General features: G+C 36.6%; 1 protein-coding gene across 1 annotated transcript in view; it reads left to right on the top strand.

The window, feature by feature from the left end:
* Tcs3 (Probable tRNA N6-adenosine threonylcarbamoyltransferase Tcs3) overlaps positions 1-27,644 on the top strand; it is a 142,813-nt gene that overhangs the window by 107,706 nt on the left and 7,463 nt on the right. The window contains exons 9-12 of the mRNA XM_090398354.1: positions 15,224-15,323; positions 21,204-21,260; positions 25,872-25,947; positions 26,671-26,769. Of these exons, the coding sequence (XP_090254480.1) occupies positions 15,224-15,323; positions 21,204-21,260; positions 25,872-25,947; positions 26,671-26,769 (332 nt within the window). The remainder of the gene's footprint in view (positions 1-15,223; positions 15,324-21,203; positions 21,261-25,871; positions 25,948-26,670; positions 26,770-27,644) is intronic.

Raw genomic sequence — 27,644 nt, 5'->3', positions numbered from 1 at the left:
ATTCTCAAAATATTGTTGAAGAAGCTCAGAAATGGAGGAAAGAATGCTGTAAATTAGAGATGATAACTGTAACATGAAAACTGGAGAAAGAGATATCAAGGATATCTTTTTCTCCAGTCAAAATTGGAGATGTTAGTCTCAGCTCTTTGCTTTATGAAGATGATGTTATACTTCTAAATAAAAATGCTAGAAGTCTGCAAGATTCTCTGACTAAATTGAATAACTGTTGTAATAGATATGGTATGAAGGTCAGCATTTCCATGACAATGAAAATAGACAGAAGCATTGAAAATATCAACTGCATTATGAATGGAGAACTTATAAAACAAGTAAAACATTTCAACTACTCAGGCATGATTTTTAGTGAAGATGGTAAATTAAATTTGGAAATAGAATCAATAAAGCTGGTATGGTAGGAAGTCAACTGAATAAATTTATATGGAATAAGAGAGAAATTAGTCAAAACACTAAATTAGCTGTATACAAGACAGTGTTCAAACCAATTTTAACTTTTGGATCTGATAGCTGGGTCAGAAGTAAAACACTTGACCAGAAACTAGATACCATAGATATGAGATTCCAGAGAAAGAGTAGGGCCATCAATAGCAATATATTAAAAACAAGGATATTAGGAAAGAACTTGGCATTGTCAGCATCCAGGAATGTTTTAGCAGAGCTAATCTCAGGTTGTATGATCATTTAAACAGAATGGGAGAGGAAAGATTAGCAAAAGAAGTGTTCTCTGCCAGGTTGGCAGGAAAAAGACCTGGAGGAAGACCAAGATATCAGCGGATTGATATAGTAAAAAGTGCCTTAGAAGATAGAAATATAAGATCTGATAATGTTGAAGTCTTGGCGGGTAACAGACTGATTTGGAGGAAAACTGTAAATAGGAAGTTAGTAGTGATGTAAATTTTTCATGTAGTACTATCATATCCTGCACACCCCTTGAGGGTACATAGCAGAAATTTGACGATGATGATCGTTTCACTTATTCACTCTCGTGTATACATGTGTTGTTCTCTGATAATGATAATTTGAAATTCAGTGAAATAATAGCAAGTTATGAAAACATCTGTTTACGAAATAGTTTGGTGTTGCTAATACTGTTAAAAATAAGTCATGAACAACTTAAAAATAATGAATAGTTTATATATATATATATATATATATATATATATATATATACTCATAAATTTATTTGAGCAGCTAGAGCTCAAAAATTAATAATTGACTACTTAGTAGATAATGATACAGCCTCCATAGCCCATTCGGTATAGACGATGTCCTTTGGTCAGAAAGACCTGGGTTTGATTCCCGTCAGTGATGTGAGACCAGATAAAGGTTTCTTTCAATGATAGGTGAGTCAGCCAGTTTTATATGGAGGTAAGGGTTTTTCACCTGGAAACTTGGGTTTTTTGTTCCCCAGAACAGACAAACAACCGGCCCCGTGAACACACACGGATTACAGTCAGGAATGCATAAGACCCAGCCATAGGCCTGATTCGTCAGCTATGCTGGTCACGAGGCCAGATAAAATTAAGGTAGGGATTGCGATGGTGCCCTACTTTCCTGTAAAAGGAGCCTTGTGGCTGTTGTATCATCATACGAAATAATATTAATAAAGCTAATAATAAACTAGTAAAATTCATAAATTATGTACACGTTTACAGAGGTTATAATATTGATTCAGATCATCATTTAGTAATAGGAAATATAACAATGTTTTCAAATTGAGTCAAGAAAAGAAAATCTAGTAGTGTACATGTATATAATATTAATGTATATCAAGAAAACTTAAATAAATACTTTAAACAGAACGAAAAGAAAGATAGAAGAAGAATGGAATAATCAGACTAATTCTGTGAGAGGAGGAAAGACTAGATAAAAAAGAAAATATGGAAAAGAAAACAAGGACTGAATATGGAATGGAATAATATAATCAAGAATATAATTTAAGATCAAAAATACATTAAATTGCTTACTTCAAGAAAACTTAAAAATGAAATAGAACATAAAAGGAAAAAGAAACAACAAATATTGGAGAGAGAGATAACCAATAATGCATTGATTATTATTATAAACTCTGGCAGTAAATAAACAATCAGAAAAGAGACTTTCCAAATATGTAACCGATATCTCCCCACACCCCAATTTCTTAAATCTCAAGAAAACTCAGCCTCAATAGAACTTATAAAATATGCAGGAAATAAATTTAACCAAATGTTTCTTAAATTAATAAATGAAATATATAAGACTGTCAGAATACTTAATAACTGGAATCATGCAACTGTGATTCTGATTTTTTAAAAAATGAAATAACAACAGATGGAAAAATTACAGTGGAATGAGTCTATTAAACATGGTTATAAAATATGAAAATACTGATGAACAGAATCAACCCTTCTTGAAAATAAAATTTAAAGAAGAAGAAAATAGAAAAGAAAGATCCTTCATTGATCCTAGCACTTTCAAATTACTAATTGAGAAAAGAAGAGAATTAATTTGAGAAATAAACCTCGCATTCATAGATTTATAAAAAAATTTGATGAGATAGACAGACATAAACATTACAGCCTCCATGAGAAAACAGTAATGAGCATAAAAAGAGAAGAAAGAACAGAATCAAAATGTTTGAATTAACAGGAAGCTTAGACAAGGATCTCCTCTCTCTCCAATATTATTTGAGATATATATATGAATAAAATAATCAAAGAATGGCAAGGAAAGAATCCAAATAGAAAATAATTGTATTTTAGAAGCCTTACTCTTTACAGTTGACCAAGTAATTGAAGTAACTGAGGACTATATACAAAATGCAGTATATAATCAACTGAATTTAATAATAAAACAGTACAATGTGCCAGTTTCTGGAAGAAAAAAAAAAGGCATTCAAAGCAGAAATGCCCATTCAAACTAAAATAGTTATAAACAACAAAGTAATTGAGAAGTCAAAAATTTTAATTATTTGGGCTATAAATTAAGTTACAATAAAGATAGATATTTACAGGAGTAGTCACCAAAAAAAAAAAAAAAAAAACATATAAGAAAAGAATCTTTGCAGAAGAAATGAAATATATGAGAAGAGGAAACAACAGAAAAATGCAGAATTAAATCAAAAGAGCAACTAGAATGATGAATGATAAGAAGGAGTATCCAGGAAGTTGATGAACTGTAAACCAAAGGGTTGAAAGTGCAATCAGTGTGCCATTTTATTTCGGCTTATTACTTTCTGGACTATTTTTTGTGACTTCCACTCATGAAAGTTGTAAACCATAGTATTTTGTATATGTTGTAAACCATGGATAGGCTGAGGGATTTTGTTTTTATTTATCTATTTGTATTTTTTCATTTATTTTGTTTTAATTTAGTTCTTTATAAGCATTGCTTAAAATATATGTATTATTATCATTAGACCTCCACAGGGGCTAATAATAATTGAGAGCAGCCATTACCCATACCAGCTGTCATACCCTTTCTTAAAGTCACTAACACTAGATGCACTCACTGCTTCAACATGAAACATTCCACTCATTCAGATTCTATGAGAGAAAACTAGCTCTATTCCCTTTCTTAACTGCTCACAAAATTAACTTTCACATATGCCCCTTGTTCTTTCTCCACTTTCTATATAATGATAAAATTTTATTAACTAATTTTCTATAATGCCCTCTCAAAAGTTTATAGACCCTCTGTAATTCATACAAGCATCTACAGACCATGTACTCTCAATTGTAGATTACAATGATAAATTGCAATCTACATTCCACAATCCCAATATAATGTTTCTCATTCTTCTTTGCAGTTCCACAGCTCCTCTATCCCCTTAGGAGTGCAGGAGACCAACTATGTACAGAGTAGTCTAGGTGTAGCCATATCAAGGCCTTGTAAAGACTCAAAATGACTTCCATATCCTTACCTGTCAATGCTCATTTCAGTATTGCAATTATTCTCTGGGTTGTATTTGCAATTTCTGCTATGTAATTCTTCAACTTCAAATTCCTGTCCACCATAATTCCAAGAGATCTAGCCTCATCAGCTACTCCAAGAATAATCCCACCAATATAACATGCCATTGGATATCTCATATATCACAATTTTGTTGATCTGGAAAAGGCATATGACAAGGTGCCAAGAGAGAAGCTATTCAATACGCTGCAGTTATATGGTGTCAATGGGGCATTATATCAAGCAATACTTAGTCTTTATTTGAGTTGTAAGTCAGCAGTTAGAATTGAAGGAAGTACAGGAAGATGGTTTAATGTTAAATCTGGTGTGAGACAAGGATGTACATTATCCCCTCTGTTATTCGTTATCTATATGGATCACATTATGAAGGCAAGTGGTATTAAACATGATATCAAAATTGGAGATGTTAATGTCAGCTCTTTGCTTTATGCAGATGATGTTATACTTCTAAATAAATCCGCTACAAGTCTGCAAGATTCTCTGACTAAATTGAATAACTGTTGTAATAGATATGGTATGAAGGTCAGCAATAAAAAGACAAAGACAATGAAAATAGGCAGAATCATTGAAAATGTCAACTGTGTTGTGAATGGAGAACCTGTGGAACAAGTAAAACATTTCAGCTATTTAGGCACGATGTTTAGTGAAGATGGTAAATTAAATATAGAAATAGACAACAGAATCAGCAAAGCTGGTATGGTGGGAAGTCAATTGAATAAATTCATATGGAATAAGAGAGAAATTAGTCGGAACACTAAATTAGCTGTATACAAGACAGTGTTCAAACCAGTTTTAACTTATGGATCTGAGAGCTGGGTCAGAAGTAAGACACTTGACCAAAGACTAGAGACCACAGATATGAGAGTCCTGAGAAAGATTATAGGCGTGAACAGATGGCATCAATGGCAGTATCATATTAAAAACGAGGATATTAGGAAAGAACTTGGCATTGTCAGCATCCAGGAATGCGTTAGCAGAGCTAATCTCAGGTGGTATGGTCACTTAAACAGAATGGGCGAGGAAAGATTAGCAAAACAAGTGTTCTCTACCAGGTTGGCAGCAAAACAACCCAGAGGAAGACCAAGATTTAGGTGGATTGATATGGTACAAAGTGCTTTAGAAGATAGAAATATAAGATCTGATAATGTTGGAGTGTTGACAAGTAACAGGCTGATTTGGAGGAAAATTGTAGATAGGAAATTAATAATGATGTAATTTTTTTCATGTAGTACTATCATATCCTGTACACCCCTTGAGGGTACATGGCAAGAATTTGATGATGATGATGGATATCTCATCTTGCCACAGTGTATAACTTTACATTTACAAATTTGTAAATGTAAAGAATTTATTGAATAAATACCCGTTATCATTTGCCAGCACCTCTAGCTTACTTATTAAGATCATCCTGTAAATGCTGTATATTAGTAGCATCTCTGATTGCCCTGCCTATCTATGCATCATTAGCAAACAATTGAAGATCTCCTGTCAGGTCATTTCCAGTATGACCTGACAGGAGTCCAACTGATACCTGTCTGTCAGCCACCCACTTATCCAAGCCAATACTTTACATTCCAATCCCATATTCTCCAGTTTATGCAACAGCTTTCATGTGGTATCTTATGAAATACTTGAGCAAAATCTAATGGTACCACAGTATATCCATTCCCTTTATCCACTGCAGCCATAATATTGTTATAAAATATAAACAGATTTCTCAGACATGACTTCTCCTTGATAAACCCCTGCTGTTCCTTGCATATAGCTTCTTTGTCCACCCATTTCTGTATGCCTACTCTTACTAACTTCTCTAAATTCTTCACAGTCACTCCAGAGATACTGATAGGTCAATAGTTAGATGCTTCAGTCTTTGCACTGCCCTTGAGCAATGGAATTATCATACATTCTTTCCATTCCTGTGGGATCTTTTCTGAGCTAAGACTCAAATTATACAAACATGTCAAGGGCCTAGTCAGTTTGGTTGAACATTACTTTAGCATACATGATGATATCCCATCTAGCCATGTTGCTAAATTCTTATCCAGGTTATGCAACAGCTCTAGAACCTCTTTCTCATGCACATCTATCACATCTATCTGTTCTTCTAGTCCTTTCCTTTAGTGTTACACGGTGATCAGCATTCATTTTAGACAAATTATGGACTCTACAACCATGTTATAAATAACTATTTTAATTTCCCGTTTTGATCTTCATATTAAGGTCATCATGTGGAGTATACACATATATATACAGAGATAAGCTATATTACATTTCACACAGGATCTGAACATTCTAAATAAATAAAATAACTATATCAAAGCTATATTCTATTTAAGACAATGTCAAAGAAAAAAAAAATTTTTTTTTTTCATACAGATAGTTTTATTACAACAAAAATGATGTCCTAGTTAAACATGAGGATTGTTATATTAGATTTAAGATCCTGGATTACCTATAATCCTATTTATAATTAACTCTTAGGGAGAAAGGTTATGTGGGTAGAATATGTGCCTTCCATATTCTTGGGATTTGTAGACCATCATTATTGTTAAGATTAGGATAGTTGATAAGAATTTCACAGGCCTCCTTAAATTTATGTTCATACCGCATTTTGGTGTGATGCAAACAACAGGTACTATTCCAGTCAATTCTATGTAAAGTGCTCAGGGCACGATCAGAAAGGCCAGCTTTAACATAGTTATTAAATTTAATGTCTTGTTTATGTTCCTTTTTTCTGATAGGAATTGTGGGTGTCCTGTTTCCTCTTCTTCCAATGATAGCACATTGTACTATGTTATGTACACCAAGCTGAGAGATCTTGGCAAAGTGAGCACTCATTATTTGAACTATTGCATCTGTTTCTGATACAAGCTGCATTCAGTAAAGTTATTCTTCTGCGTTTATTCTTTCTTTTTTACTTGCAACATAACGATAAAATTCTTTTGGATTGCCTTTAGCATTCACAACCAATTGTCTTTTCATGCTCCAACTTTGGTTTCCTTACAATACTTGTAACTTTTCTGGCCTGCATGTTATATATTTCATAACTCCTCTCATTCTTATTCTGAAGATATTCCTTCCACATCATCTTCTTTTTATTGATCTCTTTCTTAATAACATTGTACATCCATTTTGCTCCTATCCTATTTTCTTGATGAAAGAGACAATGGTCATTTCCATAGAAATGCCACAAAGTAGCAAGCATTGCATTTTCCAGAATGTTCAGATACTTTTCAGAGTTCAGTGTTCATATCACCACAAACAGAGGTCTGAGGCCAAACCAGGAAAACCAGGACCATACCATCTCCAAATTTCATAGTTTGGATTATGCACTCTGGTAAGAGATGATTACCAGGCATCTAGCATACCCACACCATCCATCTGCTTGATAAAGGGTTTAGCATGATTCATTACTCCATAACACAGCTTTCCAAGCTTCCACATCCCACTGTACACGCTCTTTGCACTACTGAAGATGACAGTGCATGTTGGTTTGGATAATGTGGCGCATTCTGCAGTCCTTACCAATGAAACCCATGTTGTGAGCCTCAGTTCTGAATGTTTTTGGCAGATTCGTCTTCCAGTCAATGCCCAGAACTCTACATTCAACATATTCCAACAAATGGCAGTTTTTACATATTATCCTTCGTAGCACCCTGTGGTCACGTTTGGTGAGTGGTGGGCCATCCACTTCTGGTAGCACTTGCAGCTGATTCCCTGCACTTCCGTCTCAGTATGATATCACTGATTGTTGACCTGGATGTGCTAATTTGTCAACAATTTGCCAAACAGATAGGCCTGTCATCCTATCACAATTCCTCTTTCAAACTCTATCAGTTTTCCCCTTCTTGCAGCCATTTCACTTAGACACAATTGCACTGACTTGGGAGCATCATATTCCTCCAATTTAAAGTGGCTACAAACATGTGACTCATTACATGGCATGATGCACCTCGTACATGGGGGTATCTATTTACTTCTTTCCAAGCATGTGATATCTCACTATCCTCCTTGAATTTTCTTATGCAGTAGCACAAAATTAGATTTTTCTCATTTGAAATAATATGATTTTTTTAAATTTATTTGGAAAATTTAGTTCCAACTTTTGAACTCTTCTATTCTTGACATGTTTTTTTTTTACATTCATGTCTTATTCCTCATGTAACTATATTAGGTACAAGTAATTATGCCATACTGTCACAGTATTTAGTACACACACTTTTGGGCATGCACATTGCCCCAAAGTGTGTAATAGATTTGGTATGAAGGTCAGCAGTAACAAAACAAAGACAATGAAAATAGGCAGAAGCATTGAAAATATCAACTGCATTGTCAATGGAGAACCTATAGAACAAGTAAAGCATTTCAGCTACTTAGGCACAATTTTTAGTGAAGCTCGTTAATTAAATATGGAAATAGACAACAGAATCAACAAAGTTAGTATGGTAGGAAGTCAACTGAATAAATTCATATGGAATAAAAGAGAAATTAGTCAGAACACTAAATTAGCTGTATACAAGACAGTGTTCAAACCAGTTTTAACTTATGGATCTGAGAGCTGGGGCAGAAGTAAAACACTTGACTAGAGGCCACAAATATGAGAAGCCTGAGAAAGATTAGGGGCATGAACAGATGGCATCTGCTAGAACATTCATCCAGGAATGTTTTTAGCTCTGCTAAGGTTAATATATATATATATCTATATGGTTTATCAGGTTATATATATATATATATGGAAGAAATTAAAGAATATTTTCATATATCTTCACATGGTCACTTAATTAGAATGGGAGAGGAAAGATTAGCAAAATAAGTGTTCTCTGTCAGTTTGGCAGGAAAAAGACCCGGAGGAAGACCAAGATATAGGTGGATTGATACAGTAAAAAGTGCTTTAGAAGACTGAAATATAAGATCTGATAATGTTGGAGTCTTGACAGGTAACAGATTGATTTGGAAGAAAATTGTAGATAGGAAGTTAGTGGTGATGTAAGTTTTTCATGTGGTACTATCATATCCTGTACAAACCTTGAGAGTACATGTCAGGAATTTGATGATGATGAACACAGAAAATTGCACAAAACAGTAAGTGGAAAAAATTAGACTGGAAATCCACAGTCTTATGAGGAGTGCCCTCTATAGGTGCTGTTGATTAGTCTTAGACCATATTTATTAAGATTAAGTTGGTTTTTTTAAATCTGCTGTTTTGTATTTGTTGTGGTGAAGCATAGTGTTTATTTTTTCCCATTTGGTTCTATGCAAGGTACCCAAGAGGTCAGCAAGATCCTAAAAAATGTTATCCTATTATGATGGCATAATTGTTCTTCCCATCCCTCTTAACATGTTGACTATAATAATACCATCATGGTTCCTCATATCTTGGAAAAAATAGCCAGAACTCTAAAAAGTACAATCTCTGCACTTCATTCAAACTAATATGAAGCTAGCTGCCCTCATCTTCTCTCCAAGGATCCTCAACCTGCTCTCTATTTCAGGTGTTTACAGGATTCCTTCTTCCTGCCAACTTATCATATTATGGTCAAACTGGGAGATCTTCAAACATATGCATAGAAAAACATAAAAAATATGTCTGCTGTGACAAGTATTGCCAACTGGTTTAGTCATTGTCAGGTCTAGCTGACCATGCCTTGGATACCTTACACAGAATCAAATGGGGGTGGGGAGGAAGCACTATGCATCATCACCATAACAAATACAAAATCGAAAGACTTTTTTTAGAATCCACAACACATTAAAAAAAAAAAAAAACTACCAAATCTTAATAACTGCCAAGGCTGATGCCAAGCCTGACCACATAAGAAGGGTGGTCACCTTGCTGTGGTGACCAGAACTGGGAAACTAGGCAAAAAACCGCATAGAAATATGATCAAATGCATTTGCCTATGCTACCACATCTGGGGGCAACTGATGCACCAGGGTGCTGGTGAGAAGTGGAACAAGAACTAAGAACTAATCTTTCACCAAAATTGGAAATTCACATTGCTACACGGAATGCGAGAACCAGACACCATGTTGGACAAAAGGAAATCGTTGCCGTGGAAATATTTAAATGCAAAATCTTGATTGCTGCAGTATCTGAAATGCATCTCACTGGATCTTGGGCTCTGACTATTCAGCTGCCAGAGACCGATGGAACGATGACACTGTTCTACTCTGGTGGTGAAAAACGGGAGCTGGTGTCGGCTTTATAGTGGACTGCTGGAAGCGTAATTGCCTTCCAGCCAGTTTCAGATTGCTTGGCCATCCTCAGCATTGACAGCACAATTAAGACTCATATCCTGTCCACCTATGCCCCAACTGAGACCAGCCCAGATGCAGCTAAGGATGACTTCTACAACCAACTCCAGCACATGCTAGATATGATTCCACAGACCGAGCTGACCATTCTGATGGGAGATTTCAACACAGACATTGGTGCAGACAGGACTGGTTGGGAAGGAATATTAGACAGATTTGGTCATGGCAAGATCAATGACAATGAATTGCACCTGTTGCCTTCACTGCATCAAACAACCTGGTTTTAGGCAACAGCCACTTTTAACATCCTTGCAAACAGCAACTTACATGGCATAATCCAGTTGGTGAGGATTCAGCCATCCTGGACTGCATCTTCATTAGTTTTCAAATCTGATCGTCACTCAAGGATTCGTGCAATGAGGGGGCCTGACTCTGGTTCTGACTACTGTCTTGTTCGTGCCAGAATACAACTGCAGCTACAGTGGACAAAGCAGAAGACCCCCTTCCTGAACTGGGCATATCTTAAGGATCTAGTGCTCAGAAAAGAATTTCAAATTACCTTATCGAACAGATTTGAAGTACTCAAGCTATCGGATGATGTAAATGTGGAAGAAAACAGTTATCAGCATCTCTCCTAGAGTGTGCCACCTCCCTATGTCCACCTATCTGCCATAGGATACAACCATGGATTTCAGATGAGTGTCTGAATCTGGTAGATAAATGGAAACAAGCATGTCTACTTCGAACAGTACTGGCAACTTAACAAAAAGGTTAGACAGAAGATGAAGGCAGAACATGAAACCTACTGGAATAGTGTCACAGCTGATCTGGAAGAAGCAGCATCCAGACTCTATATCAGACCCTCAGGAGAGTGAGTGGTAAAACTAAATCAATAAGGGAGACATTGTTTCTTCCCTGCTTTTCAACATTGAGGGAAGACGTGGAGTTCAGTACAGTGCATACAACTTCCTGATTGACTTGATGTTTGAGGATGATAGTGCCATATTTGCTGACACAGATGCAGATGCTGCCAACATCCTTTACCACATTGCCTGTATCACCCAACCATATGGTCTAAGAATCAATGTGGACAAGACCAAAGTTATGACCACAGATGGATCACAGGTTGATGTTTATCTTTATGGTGTCCAAATTGAGCAGGTCCATAAATTCAAATGTCTGGGGTCACTTGTGCAGAGAAAAAAGTGGCATCCACCATTTAAGTCCACGATTGGTCAGTCAACAGGCACTTTCACCTCACTCAAATGATTCCTCTGGAAGAGAGCCAACATCCTCATTAAGACTAAAATTTGCCTCTTCCAGACACTGCTCATGCCAGTCCTCATGTATGGAGCAGAAACATGGACTCTGCTTGCATCAGACATGAACAAGCTCGAAGTCTTCCAAATGCAATGCATGCAGCAGATCCTGGGCGTCTCGCTTCATGATCACCACTCTAATGAGACTATTTGGGCAAGGTGTGACAACCAACCTACTGTCGAAAAACAAATACGAAAATGTAGACTGCAGTGGTTTGGCCATGTCTGTAGAATGAACACCAGTTGACTGCCTCACAAGCTACTCTGGGAAACTTTAATTCTGCTCACTTCATTCCCCACCTTATCAGTATCAATTACACAGGTATCAAGATAATTGAAGTGAGAGACGACTTTCTCTGTAGTACATCTTTTAAGAAAAACAGAAGACTTATAAGGTGAGGGTTATAAGGGTGTCGGCTTGCAGGGTTATAAAGATACTTGGGAATATATGAAATTATATTATTGTTTTTAATCCCTTACCCAAGCATAAGCAAGCAGAGTTTACATGTAAAGCCTCTTCATCACTGAACTACTTGTGTATAGAAGCTGTTGACTTCATATCAGTTGCCTCAGTATGATTTGAAGTCAACAGCCTTTACGTATGAGTAGTCTAGTCATGAAGATGCTTCACATGTAATACACTACACCTAATTAAAGGATTAAAACAATATAATTTGTCAAGTCTGGAGTTTTAATAATATGGTGATATACCATTTTGCTACTTCTATATAGAAAATATATTAGATTTACATTAATCTAATCTTGGTATCTTTTTGGGTATAGCTCCCACTGATGATACCTTAATAAAGGTCAAAACTGGTCTAGGCAGCAGTTCTTCCTATAATGTTTTTCCATGATGGGATATTGAGGCAATTGAGTCAGCAGCCTCTATACAGGTAGGCTAGTTGTGAAGATACTTCATGCACAAACTTTATTTAATTATGCATGGGTAAAAGTATAGGTATATTTTATATTCAGGTGGTATTCTAGGTTGCTAGACAAGGGTTTCAGTTTCTATCCCCTCCACTCTTCCCATATACAGCGAGATAGATATCCTAATGACATACCAACCTCACTGTAGGTCCCCCCCCCAGGACCCTCCCCCATTCTAGGATACAGCAGTAAAATGGTTCTTGTCTGCAGGCCATCTTCTAGTTACTACATGGGACTGAACCAGTTAGTAATGAATCTGGAGGCTTCTCAATCACCTACCATCAAATCCTGCAACCATGTATATTGCCAATTTGTGACTGGAAGGAGACCAAATACTGTAGCTGTAGGGGAACTGTCAAGGCCATGTATAGACAGGAGACTGAGTTCCCTCTTTATGGGTCATATGTTTGCAAGTCTCTCACCTGTCACTGCATGCCCCACTTCTTCTCTATTTCTTCCTCACCAAATACAATGGGCCACGACCCAAAGAAATGTGATTTTGCTGCAGATCTCAAAAATTCTCTCACAAAAAAATAGTTTAAAAAAAATCATAAAAAACAACAGAATCCAAGCAGACAACACACCAACATTAATTCTTACCAAAAAAAAAAAAAAAAAATTTCCACATCCACTTCACCAACATCCATGGCCTAAATAGCAATATAAACAATGTGTATCACCACCCACAGTCATCTAAACCAGAATTACTGTTCCTATCAGAACCTCAACTGGCAACCTAAATAGCTACTGCTCACCTCAACTGTCCAGACTACACATTACACAGCTCTTTCTGCCACAAGGGTGACACTTATGCATTCAGAACTGACATACCATGCCAGAGACTGCAGACCCTTGAAGCTTCACTGTTTGATCTGCTTTGGCTCAAAATTTCTCTACCAAATCAACCTGCCCTTTTCATATGCTCTCTCTATTGCTCTCCAGACTCCGTCAACCACTCTGACCTCTTCAGCTATCGATCTCTCTCTCTCTCTAAAGTCGACTTTCTGCAGTCAAAATACCCTAATAGTTAGGTCATCCTTCTAAGCGATTTCAGTGTCCACAACTCATATTGGCTCCCCTTCTCCAGTTTCACTGATAAGGCAGGGATGCTGAGGTGTTTGTCATCGGCAGTGACCTATCTCAGATCATCAATCTTCCTACCAGAACACTTGACAACCCCTTCCAATTTGTCAGCACACTTGACCTCTTCCTAACAAGCTCCCCTTCCAGGTATACTGTGGTTGTCAGTTCTCCTCTTGCTAACTCGGATCACAACCTCATACAAGTCTCTTTGCCATAAAACAACCTTCACATCCTTTGGCATTACAAGGGCGCGAATTGGGAGGACTGCTCCTCCTCCTTCCCATGGTCTGACTACTGCTTCAGTTCTGATCCAAACACCTGCTCAGACTGAATAACAGAAATCATCCTCACAAAAACGAAGGCTTTCATCTCTCATTCCACTCCAAATTGTCAACCACCTTGGTTGTCAAAAAATTGTGCCAGTGCTGTAAAAGAAAAAATCTCGGCTTATCACAAATGGCTCAAGACCTATGCTGCAGCTTGCAACAGTTGTCAAAGAATCATCACTTTGAAAGGGCCAAATGCTGCAAACTCACCTCCTGAACAAATGGCAGTCACTCTTTTTGGTCCCTTGCCAAGGCCATTAGGTGCAACTTCTATCCACTCAGGTTTCCACCACTCTCGTTTCCAGATGGTACTGTAGTTACCTTACCTAAAGACCAGGCCAACTTATTGGTATCACTTTTCTCTTCCAATTCCTGCATTGATAACCTGGTCAAATTCCCTCCACTCCACCAAGAATGGCTCCATTCATGTCTCCCATAGTCCTCTGACAGAAAGAAATTCAAACAATCCTTAATAATTTGAGCACAAACGAGGCATCTGGTCCTGATGGTATCTCACCTATTAAGTTAAAAATTGTGCCCCAGAACTAACACCTATCCTGTATCTCCTCTTCAATCTATCCTATTCAACTATCATCTACCCTAAAACATGGAAACAGACCCATATCCATAATAAAAGTCAACCAACAAACTACCTTACAATTGCTCTCACTTCTGTTCTCTCTATGGAGAAGGTTACCAACAACCAACTCTTTAACTACCTAAAGACATACCAACTAATCAGTGATCAGTAGTATGGATTCCTCCACTCGCAGTCTACAGCTGACCTTCTTACTTTCACCATCCACCTCTGGACTCAATCCATGGAAAAATTTGGAGAAACTCACGTGGTTGCCCTCAGTATTTCAAAGGCATTTGATTTGGTTTGGCACAGGGCACCTACGCAACAAACTGCCATTCTGTCTGAAAAGAAAAAGTTATCGAAATTTGAACTTTCACACTTGCCAAGAATCTATGTATTTCAAAATATTTAAATTTAAAAGAAGGAAATATTCTTTTAAATTTCAGTAGAATAAATGTCTTCCCTAGTTTTCTTCATTCTGTTCTCTTTTCAGCTTTTCTCATCTATTGCATTCTAGCAGTTTAACAATTTCATCTTGCCATCTCTTCTGTGATCTTTCCATATATGTAGATCTCTGTTCTATGAATAATGTATTCAAAATGTTAATAATAATGTTGTGTAATGTCTTTTGCATAAATGCAGCATGCAAGATGCATTTTGAAATATGTAAGATATATTACAAATATGTTTGTGTGTGTGCATGCATGCACATTTATTATTATTATTTTTTGAATAATGAAATAAACTATTTTGCATAGGAGAAAGCTGAAACTTTAATAGCAAGTAAAGAATATACCAAAGAAGATCTTTGTTTTTCTCTTCAAGAAACAGTATTTGCAATGCTAGTGGAGACTACAGGTAAAGTTTACTACTATATAATTATTAGATATGTGATATTATGCAATAGGGAAACAAAAAATTGTTCTGTCTTTTTACTTCAGGGAAACAGTATTAAATAATATTAAATTAAATAATTGGAATAAGAGAAAAATTAATTAATGTGTGAACAAATCCAATCTGAGGTAATGTGATCACTTAAACAGAATGGGAAAGTTGTGGTCACGAAACCAAGCATTTGATGCCAGCATGGCAGGAAAAAGACTCAAAGGAAGATTAAGTATTATTATTATCTGAGACCTCCAGCGAGTCAAGGACTCATTGAGGGAGGCCATAAAAGATTAGGGTAGACCTTAGTCTTCCTATGATCTAACAATATTGAAGTCCTATCAGATAACAAACTAATTTGTAAGAAAATTGTCAATAGGAAATAATAATAATATAAACTTTTCATAAAATGCTATCATATCCTGTACACCTCTTGAGGGTACATACTAGGAATTTGATGATGATGGAATGAGAGTTTTAATTCTCCACTCCATATTAAATCCCTTTATCCATCTCTATCCATTCCAAAATAGATGAGAAGAGCTAATCTAAAGGTGCTATGGTCACTTCATGGGTGACCCTGAATGGGAGGAGAAGGTAAAGTTGAATGGGTGTTTGACATTCTGATGGTATGAAAAATGATCTAGAGAATGACAAAGATATTGGTAGATTGATGTAACACCATTAGTCCACTGTATAGTGTTAGTAGTGCCTTAGAAAACCAAAATTTTAAATTTCGAAATGTTGGAAATCTTAGAACTAATAAATTAATTTGGAAGAAATTTGTGAATTGGAGACTAGTAATAATTATGTAAACTTAATCATGTAGTACTCCTAACATCCTTTGATGCTATATAGTAGGAAATTGAATGTAAGAAATTTTGAGCCAGAGTGGATCATATGGGGAAGGGTTATGGGTTTGGTATTCTCTGACAGATGCATAAGTATATGCTTACAATGGAAGAATCATGCAAAGTAATGAAAATGGTGACAGTAGTTAAGACCATCAATAGATATTCTGTTAGAAAAACACAGATACAGATTCCTGTGAGTGTTGATATTAAGGCCACAAATGTTAGTGAAGTGGATGGAAGTAATTTTCAGTGGGATTTTTGCAACAAAACTCACTGACAAGTGGCGATAAGAAAGTAATTATCCCTCTAAATTTCGGCTTTGGTATGATCACATCTGGACCACTTTGTACTGGATGTTTCTTGCGATTGAAAAAGTGGTAGTAAGAATTCAGAGGGAAGTAATGAAAATGGTGACCGGTATGTGTGTGTAGTGCTTCCTCTGATAATAGATGGAAAATGCTTGTTGCAGATTGGTGGAGGATATGATAGAAAAGAGAGGGAAGTAAAGAAGGGGATATGATAGAAATATATATAAGTCATTATAGGGATTAGGATAGATGTAGAAGAAATTTTTCACTACATGACAGTGAAGGAGAAAATAAGAAAGTTGATCTTGGAAGTTCTTAAACTGTGTGGTTAATCAGAATGTGTGAACTAGATTTTTTGCTTAGAGAGAAGTGATGAATAGAATGTCATGAATGCCTTGCCAATGAATAGTTTATGGGGTATGACATTCTGCTGTAAAATCAGGATGTCAGTCATGCCTATCCCTAAACTCTGAATGAAGGTATTGCATTAACCTGATATCAAAGATGTTAAACTTAGCTCTTTCATGAGATGATGAAGACATTAGATGATGTTATACTCCACAATAATCTACTGCAATACATCTAGTATGAGTCAGGGAAAATAAAACTATGAAAATGGAGGAACCTGGAAAAGCATCAGCTGCATTCTCATTGGAGAACCTACAGAACTAGCAGAGCATTTCACTTACTTAGGCACAATTTTTAACAAAAAAAAAGCAAATTAAATATGGAAATATATTATGTATTTTGATGTTGGCCGAGTGGTTAGTGTGTCCTCTCTTCAGTCAAGAGGCTGCAGGTTCATATCTCACTGCTTGTGAACGTTGCACTAACTTTGTGTGAAAAGGGCATCTGCAACCCTACCACTTCTTCTAGCAGAAGTGACCATAAAGCATCAAGCAATGTTAAATGTGAATAACTTCTTCTTCTTCTGCAGCTTCTCCCACTTAAGTGGGGTCACTGTTGATGATGAGTCTCCTCCACATCCTCCTGTCTTGGGCTGTCACCACATCCAAGTTCTTCATCCTCAAGTCCTCTTCTACCAGCTCCCTCCATCTCTTCTTTGGCTGCTCACGCTTCCGCCTTCCTTGCACATCCATCTGCATGACCCTTCTTCCCACATATTTGTCCTCCCTCCTCATCACATGACCAAACCATCTCAACCTTTCCTCCTGTATCTTTATTTTCGCTCCTAAGTTCGTAACTTTCACTGTTCCCCTTACATAGTCATTTCTCAGACGATCCTTTTTGGTCACACTGCACATCCACCTAAGCATTCTCATCTCTGCTACTTCCATCCTGCTGATGTTATTTTTCCTCAGGGCCACAGTTTCTATAGCATACGTCATAGCTGGCTTCACTACTGTCCTATTGATTTTGTCTTTCAGATTGATCGGCACCCTCTTATCGCATAACACTCCAGCCATCTCCCTCCAGTTCCTCCAACCCGCTTGTATCCTGCATCCCACTTCCTTCTCAGCTCCTCCATCTTCTTCCACTGTTGAACCTAAATATCTAAAGTCCCTCACCTTCCTGATGACATTTCCTTCCAGCTCCAGATCTGTCTCCTGGCAGCCACCCACTGTGCAACACATATACTCTGTCTTACTTCTGCTCAGTCTCATACCTCTCTTCAGTACTTTTCTCCATCTTTCCAGTTTAGTTCCTGCTTCTTCTTCTCTTGAATCTTCACACAGCAAGATGTCATCTGCATACAACATTGTCCAAGGTGCATCTTCTCTCACCTCTTCCGTCACCACCTCCATCACAATGTTAAACAGAAACGGACTTAATGCTGACCCTTGATGCAAGCCGACTGTTACTTGAAAAACTTTCTGTCTGTCCCAGACAGGTCCAAACACTTGTCTTCACATTTCTGTACATCTCCCGCACCAACCTGACATATTTCTCCAGAACCTTCTTCTCCCTCAAACACCTCCAGACTTCTTGCCTTGGCACTCTATCATATGCTTTCTCCAGATCAATAAATGCCAGATGTAGTTCCTGTTGTTTCTCTCAAAACTTTTCCATCATCTGCTGTAACCCAAAGATAGCATCTATTGTTGATCTACCAGGCATGAAGCCAAATTGTCCCTTTGCAATCTCCACCTCCTTCCTCAATCTTCCATCAAGAACCCTTTCTAGGATTTTCATTGTGTGGGACATCAACTTTATTCCTTTGTAATTTTTACAGTCTTGTGCATCCCCTTTACCCTTGTAGATGGGGACAAGAGTACTCTTCCTCTATTCCTCAGGTATATTTTCCTGTTGGCAAACTTTCATGAACAGGTCCCACAGCAGGTCAATTCCCTCTTCCCCCAGTGCCTTCCATGCCTCCACTGGAATCCTGTCAGGGCCCACCGATTTTCCATTCCTCATCCTCTTCATGGCCTCTGTCACTTCCAGTCTACTGATGTTCTGCGCCATCCCCTCAGAAGGCCGCCCATCTTCTCTGCGAGTCCTTGCATTTTCCTCATTCAAAAGTCCCTCAAAGTATATTCTTTGAGGGACTTTTGAATTTTGACTTTTGAGGGACTTTGTTAAATGTGAATAACTAACTAATATATTTTGATGTATGTGCTGATTGAAACTTCTTTTTGAAAATTTAATGAAATGAAGCCAACACAGACCTAAATGAACTAAACAGTGGTTTAGTTCATTTAGGTCTCTGACAGTGAATGAATTTAAAAAACAGTATGATAGGTATTGTGTGTATAGAGGTAAATGTAGGTCTCTTGCAATGAGTCTTCTGATTCCATGGAGATATCCATATAAGAATAACTTGATCAGAGAAGATGAATGAGGAGAACTCATAGCAGTGCTTTCTATCTATTTATATATTTTGTTCTTTGAGGTAAAGTGAATAATATGAGTGTAAAATTGTAGGTGGTCTGTTATGTTACAGTCATGTGTGTGTGTCACCAGGCAGTATGCCATTGAAGAGAGTAATGAATGCTAAAACTGACTATAATTATCAGAAATGCTTAAATTTTCATCACTAGACTTAAAAATGGGTAGAATTTTTTTTCTTATTTATTTATTTTTATGTAAGAAAAGGTCAGGCCAGTGAGGAATGTTGATTTGCTAACGGTTCATATTCACGTGGCCAGTACTGTGGTTAAAGGATAACAAGTAGAGTGGTCTCTGGGGAAAAACATTTTTGGCTAATCTGTAAGTAGAGAAACCAAGTAAATTTGGAGAGGCTCATTAGATGTGTGGAACTAAAGGTCTTTAATGTTTTTATCTGGAATTTGGGTGGTTAAATAACATGCTACTGAGCAGCCATGTGGATGAAATATATGAAATCATTTATGCTTCGTATCCATGTTATTTCAGTGGACACTTTGTATCCATTCATATTCATGTCATGGTGAATACTGTGATTAAAGGCATACAAGTAGAGTGATCTCTGAGAAAAACTTTGTAAGAAATCCTGGTGTTGAGGACAATAGTGGTATTTCCCTTGCCAGCTCTAGTCACAACTACTTTTTGTATTTTCACGTGTGTTACGAGACAGACTAGTGGAAGATTTTTGTTTTTTTTGTATAGGGAGATACAAAACTTCATTATATAAAGAAGCCTTAGAAATTAAAATGAAAAGCCAAGCGGCTTTTCATTTTAATTTCTAATTTTATCCCTTTAAGCCTTAGAAATGTTCAGAAGAATAGACTAAATCTCTGAGTTGAGAAAGCAGACAGCCTGTTTATAGTTACAGCAAAGCAAAGCTGCTACAACTAACAGCGATGTGTTCAGCAACCTAGATCTAAGCTGGTACAAAGATGCTTTGACCAGAATTTGATGTTGAATTTCATTCAGATGGGTATAATTCCTATATCTGTACATCTTAATGTTTATGTGGATGAAATACATCAACCATCTTGCATTTCATATCCGTATTATTTCAATGGATTATATCAGTAGTAATGCAATTTTAAAGCCACTTCACATCCATGTTTTGGTGGACATAAATATAAGTCATGGCTAATTGGGTTGCTAGGGAGGATTAGTGTATTTAATTGCCTGTAACCTATACAGACATAAGTTTCCACTTATGTCTGTATAGGTTTCAGACATAAGCAATGTTAAATGTGAATAACTAACTAATATATGTTGATGTATGTGCTGATTGAAACTTCTTTTTTGAAAATTTAATGAAATGAAGCCAGCACAGACCTAAATGAACTAAACAGTGGTTTAGTTCATTTATAGATCACATCACCCAAAACTGTATTGTTTTAGGTGATGTGATCTATGAATTATTATTAAGCATATATATAATAACCAGATCTCAGATTTTATGAAGAGGTCCATGAATGGTCCTCTTCATAAAATTTCAGACTTAAATCTAATCAGTTACACTTTATTTTTGTGTGAATGTTACACTGTTTAACATATCCATGAAAATGGCTCTATGATAGAGACAGTCATTGAACTATAAACTTGGCAGTATGAGAACAGATAATAAAATAAATAATGTTGGGATGAGGAGCCAATTTCATAAATTTCTTTGGAATAAGAGAGAAATTATCCAAAACACTGAATTAGCTGTATACAAGACAGTGTTCAAACATGTTTTAATCAATGTAAATGAATAAATTGTGTGTGCAAAAAATAAATTAATTAATTAAATAAATAATAATAGAAATTTTTAAAAAATCTGATTTTAACTGAATGTGCTTCTTTATTTGTAGAAAGAGCCATGGCTCACTGTGGTTCAGAAGAAGTTTTGATTGTTGGAGGAGTGGGATGTAAGTATTTATATCTTTTTTTTTTTTTTTTTTCTGTTTTATAGAACAGGGTCAGTGACTGATGTAGATATGAAAGCGTGATAACTATTTTAGGTAACATTAATTTTTAACTTTAGATATCAAAAGTATCAGTATACATGATTATTTGTGGTTGTTTGTTTTTAACTACATAGAGTGCTAAAGAATTTTACTATTGATATTATAGAAATTTTGATCAGTAGCTTGCAGGGGAGGGGGGGGGGGACACTGTCAAGAATCACACTTAGATTGGAAATTTGGCACTCTGTATGGGAGTAGTAGAAATATTTAAATATTTTCTTTCATCTAAAAGATAGCGTAACTATCTCACTCTTTCATCAAAATACAAAATTGTGCATCTTCAATTTAATTTTTAATTTGATAATTTCACCCAAAGTTGTCACTCCAGAATATTTTCACTTCATGTCACATTAATTTCTTTTTATCATTTCTAATTCCTTCTTCAGTACTAAGCTTTTTTACCATTAGTAGCAGGTGTTTTACCTAGATATGATAATGCAGATCAGCCTTCCTAAGATTATTGGAATCAGTGAAACATGATTGACCAAAGATTGATGTCATGACAGGAATAGAAGGGTATAGTATATTTCAGCAGGATAAGGAAAGGCAAATGGGGGTGGTGGCATGTTATAAGTGATAAATTGAATCCTCCCAGGGTAAAAAATTTGAAAGGAAAAATGGCATTGATAGATTTGAAAAGTGTATGTGTGGCTGAGGTAGACAGGACAAGATATTTACTGGGATGTTGCTATAAGCAAGAGTGACAAGCAGGAAATGTTAAGGCATATCAGTTTGGTAAGTACAAAGCGAGTAATCATTATGAGAGATTTTAACTATAGTTATATAAATTGGAAAGAAGCAGCATACAGCAGTAAGGGAATGGAATTTCTGAAATTCTTGAGGAATAAATGTCTCAGGCAACATGTAGTAAAGGATCTCAATTACAATCAGCTCCTCTGATTCAGATGTCAGTCTAGCCCCTCACTGGTGGAAGTGACCATGCAACCTCAGTATGGAGGCTGAAGAGACATGCAGAAGTTTCAAGGAGAAAGGAATTCATGTGAAAATATATTCAGGTGACTATAATAATCTTAGAATTCAGCTTGGGGAAGTTCCATGGATGGAAGAATTGCAAGGGACAGATGCCAGCAGTGCACAGGGCTGGTGAACAGATATTTTCAACGGCAATGGAAAATAGCATTGCTCAAGTAAAAAGATAAAATGAACAGTACATATTATGGTGTAAAGTGGATGACTAATGAAATCTAACAAACTGTTGTGGGAAAAGAATTGTTATATACTCTATTTCTATATTTTGTCCCTTTTAGCCTTTAAGGTTAGTCTACACTTAACTCGTTGTTCTCTTAAATCTTTCCACTTTTTAAACAAACAAAATCTTTGGCCGCTCTTAAGTTTAATCGCGTGTAGGATACTTAATGATTAGGCTTTGTCCTAGAATGAGATGCGGCCATTAAATATATCTTCTGAAACAGTCCACCTGATAAGCATTGACAAATTTATTTTTTAACTGCACCAGCCAATACCGAGGATAGAAGACTTATCCAGGATGGCTCTCTCAGAGTGATACACAGTAACTAAACTACAGTAAATTTCTAACTTCTGTTCACTATATTCTTGCATGCAATCATGGTCCACTTTGTTAAATTATACACGTGGGTTCTTCCCGCTAAGTTCGATAATAATTTTATGAGTGGCTGTTTGAATTCATATACTAAACCAGATCAGGCAAGTACTAAGAAACATATTTATTAATTAAAGAAATGATACATGAAAGTCTTATTTCTAGGTAATCTGAATCAAATTTTAGTAAGATCTCTGGTTTGTTACTACTAATGAGATACATGAACAAATTTGCTTGGACCACCTCTATATGTAACCTAACATTATCTCATCACAAGTTATCACACATTCTACACTCACATGGTCACCAGTTATATCACTTAACACAACACAATTAATTCATACAAATTAAATAGGGCCCTTCTAGGCAGACAGTTCTCAAACAAAGATGGGTCTATGCCAAGTTCTATGCTCAGTTCCTAAAGTTCCATATAATAAGTCCACAAAATGTTCTTTGGAAAACACACAATTCCTTAACCATGAATATATAATACAAGAGTCTACATTACCGTCTTTGAAATGATACTCGTTCCTTTCTTCTGCCTTGTCTGGGCATCAAGGCTTCTTCTCAGTCTGCTGTTTGTCTGATCACCTTCGACAACTGTATGGCCAGATTCTCAGCGGAAAGGGCGATATGGCTCAGGAGCTTAGCCAGAACGGACGGCATCTACTTGGTTTTTCCGTCGCATGATATAGCATAGCTATCCTAGTCCAAGGAAATAGCTAGCCCTATTCCATATGCTGCGACAGACAACTCATACCTTCCACGGCCAGCCTGGAACTTCTCCGTAGGTGCGGACTGGACCAACATCCGAGAGGTCAGGAAACAGAAACCAAAAAAAGAGCCTCGAGTGGGGGGTTGCTTGACCCTTTTGTTTTCATGCTCTTCCCGGCGTTTCTCGTATATCGCGATGCCCGCCAACGTGGTCACGTGGATTTTCGTCACGGCGTCCAGCTCCTTCCACTACATTGCACGTGCCTTTGGCATGTTTTCTTAGAAGGCGCTCTAGTTTCTCTTTCTCGTAATCACCCCCCCCCCCCTTCCCGGCACATGTAACACTGGACAATCAAAAGGTGACCCTTGGACTCTGGCTTACAGATTTTGCTATCTTATGACACATAAAATGGGGTTCTTAAATTAATTCAATACATTAAATAATTTCTCTATCAGACCCTTATACATAAAGCAGGTTAGGTCATACAATTTTCTTTCATTTGTTATATAATTTCTTACTCCTATCTTAGTATTATATACATATATATACATTTCCAGTTTATAGCCAACACACCACATTCTCTGCCTATTTTCAAAAAGAGTTGTTCCTGAATAAAAAAAATTGCAATTCTTTTTCTTGGTTTATTCAGGACACAACAGAATAAAGAGAGAGATGGAGAGCAGTTGCATGAAGAATATATGACTTGGGAAATTGACTAATATAGTAAAGAAGACAAAAATAGAATATGAGAATAGATTAGCACTACAGTCCAAGAAAAAACTGAAGGAAGTTTTTCATTATGTGGCCAGTAGGAGGAGAAATGATTGGAATTAGATGGGATTTCACTGCATTTTTTTGAGAAATGCGCTAAGGAACCAAAAGCTCCATCGACATCACTGTTCACTGAAAGCTTAGCTACTGGGAAAGTGCCCAATAAGTGGAAGGAAGATAAGATAATGCCTTTGCACAGGGGTGGTAGAATGCAGACATCAAACTATAGACTAGCTTCTCTGGTTAAGGTTTTGGAGAAATTAGTAAGGGATCATATACAAAATTGGGCAGAGGAGGATATTTGTGAAAGTCAGCATGGATTTGTTAAATGGCACTCTTGTTTCAGTAATTCGCTTGTCTTTTATAAAATGACAAGAGCAGTTGACAAGGAAAAGGCATATACTGTCATTTTTTTTTATACACCTTTTCCAGCTTGAATGAGCTGGAAAGGTGTGCAAATGATTGGGGGTGTGTTTAGTGCAGCTAAATGCAAGGTCTTGAAATTTGGGTGGGGTCTGCATACTCTATTGGTAGATTTCTACTAGAGGAAGTGGATGAAGCAAGAGATCATGTGGTGATTGTCAATAAAAATTTAAAGTTTAAGGCACATATTGCAAAGGTGGTGAAGACAACCCAGAGGATTGTTGCTATACTAATACACATTTTGACCAGTAGAGAGACAGATAAGAGTGGTGTTTCCGTTGTATAAAGCACCAATCAGGCTACATCTGGATTATTGTGTCCAGATCTGCTTATTGGATTTAAGAGAATAAATTAACTCTCAAGAGGGTGGATACAGAGGCAGATAACCAAAATGATATCAGGGCTCCACAATGTTGGTTATGAAGACAGCTGAGGGCATATAAACTGCAGGTTTTGTGGATAGAAGATGAAGAACATAATTGAGAGGTATTTACAGGATTGACAGGAAGGATTTTTCAGTAGAACAAGGAGGAGCATGAACAAGAGGCCATCCATGGAAGTTGCAAAAGGAGGTGGTGAGTAGAGGGGTGAGATTTTGTTATGGAGAGTGGTTGGAACACAAAATTCATTGCCTGATAGTGGTGAATGGGTGTAAGGAGTAGTATGATAGATTGTGTTGTCTAAGATGAGCCTCCCACAATGAGTCTTATGTGACTCCATGGAGGTCTGGAATAATAATAATAATAATATCGCCCATTACAATAAACTGTGCATCTGATCCTGAGAGTTAACTGTAATATGAATAAAAGAATTAATTTTTTTTTTTTTTTTTTTTTTTTTTTTTTTTTGAAATTTGGGGGGAAAAAAAGAATAAAAATTCTATTACACATATATTTTCTGATCCCTTCCATTGGCGTTCTGAAGAACAGTATATAATTGTTGGATATAAGCCCTTAGAATTGTGCATTTGTTTATGATTTCATTTATTTTAATACAAAGAATAAATTATTTTAAATTTTAGGTAATGAGAGATTACAAGAAATGATGGGGAAAATGGCAGAAGAGAGAGGTGCAAAATTATTTGCTACAGATGAAAGGTAAGGATAAAGGAATGTGATGTTATATATATATCAACCAAATTAATGAAGTACAGTCATCTTCTCTCCATAGAAAATACTACCATAATTGATACACTCAATATAACAAACTGCTACTTTGCTCCTGCAAAGTCTGCTGTAGTGAAAATTAATTGTAATATTAATATTACATTTTTTAAAACAGTTTATTAACACCTTGTCAGTTTTTAAGAAAAATTGGAAGAATGATAAAATCACTTAACATGCTACTGTGTTTGCATAAATTTATTTATTTATTTTATAAAAGAGAATATAATTTTTCATTATTTTGTGTACCCTTTAACTTAACGGTCTTGGGCGCAGGCAGTAGGGTTTTTTCTGCCGGTTTATCTGGTGTTTTTCATCCTGCAAGCAGGCAAACCGACCCCGTGAACACACACAGGGATACAGCCAAGAATACCTTGAGGCATAGGAGTGACCATTCTATCCTCGTATTTCGGTTATGAAATCCAAGCATGCTTGGAAGGTTGTGGGCCTTAAATGCCTGTTAAAGCCATTGATTTAGATTTTTAGGATAGATTTAACTTAACAGCAGAAAATTTCAAATCCTGTTTCCTATTTCTTAATTATGAGCAATACAAAATTTAGTAACTAATAGCATGCATAATTACAATTTTAGATATCAGTGATATGCTTGTTGACTATTTTGATTATGTTTTTGAACTAAAACCTAATATTCGACAGATTCTGCATTGACAATGGAGCCATGATAGCACAAGCTGGATTGGAAATGTTTCTTTCAGGCCAGATTACACCTTTTGAAGAGACAACTTGTACACAGAGGTAAGAATTCCACAAGAAAGTCATCTAGATGTTTGTACTAAAATTGCAAGATAAAATACATTATATATATATATATATATACACACACATATATATACAGTCATACCCCTACTTACACTACCCGGAGTTACGTGGTTTCTTATATGTACAGGGTGTTCGGGATAAATTTGACATATTTATAATTAATTATATTTTTCCGTAAGTTACATGTATTAACACACACTTCTCTTCATTTAAAAGTTTGGACCCTTCTTCATTCATATACAAGATGTCAGAAAGGATGGATAGCTGGAACCCACCTGAATCATGGAAGAGAATAACTTGTATCATGATGATTCGTGCCCGCCATCAAAATAAGGATATTACGACTGCTGCCCAATGCTCCCTGAATACAGTAAAAACAATCAGGCATGAACTAGAGACTTGCAATGGTGACTACGAGGATGTAGCAAGAAGAAAGATCCCTAGCAGACGATCTGATTGCGTTCGTACAGCAGAATTCCTCGCAAATCTGCAGGAACAGGTGTTGAAGAACCCTGGCATTGGAATTCGGGCTTTGTTCGTGGAGTTGCTAACTGTAGTCAAGCCCTGGATAACAAGGGTAGCCAATGGTAGGCCGTATGTATGGCAGCAGGATTCGGCCCCTTGCCACACCTCTGGGAAAAGTCAAAAATGGTTGTCTGAAAATTTCTACGACTTCACCAGTCCAAATGTTTGGCCTCCAAACTCCCCAGACCTTAACCCCATGGATTATTTTGTATGGGGCACAGTTGAAAAAGACACCAATCGCACTTCCAGTAATACAAAAGCCCAGTTAATGGATAAAATTAAAACAGTTTTTGCGGCCCTTCCCAGGGAGACTGTAGCATCAGCTT

This window comes from Typopeltis vanoorti, chromosome 9, assembly GCF_054136105.1.
Source record: "Typopeltis vanoorti isolate ZY-2024b chromosome 9, IOZ_Tvanoo_1.0, whole genome shotgun sequence".
NCBI classification, from domain to species: domain Eukaryota; kingdom Metazoa; phylum Arthropoda; class Arachnida; order Uropygi; family Thelyphonidae; genus Typopeltis; species Typopeltis vanoorti.
The sequence above is the reverse complement of the archived record's forward strand: the minus strand, read 5'-3'. Positions and strand labels throughout refer to the sequence as shown.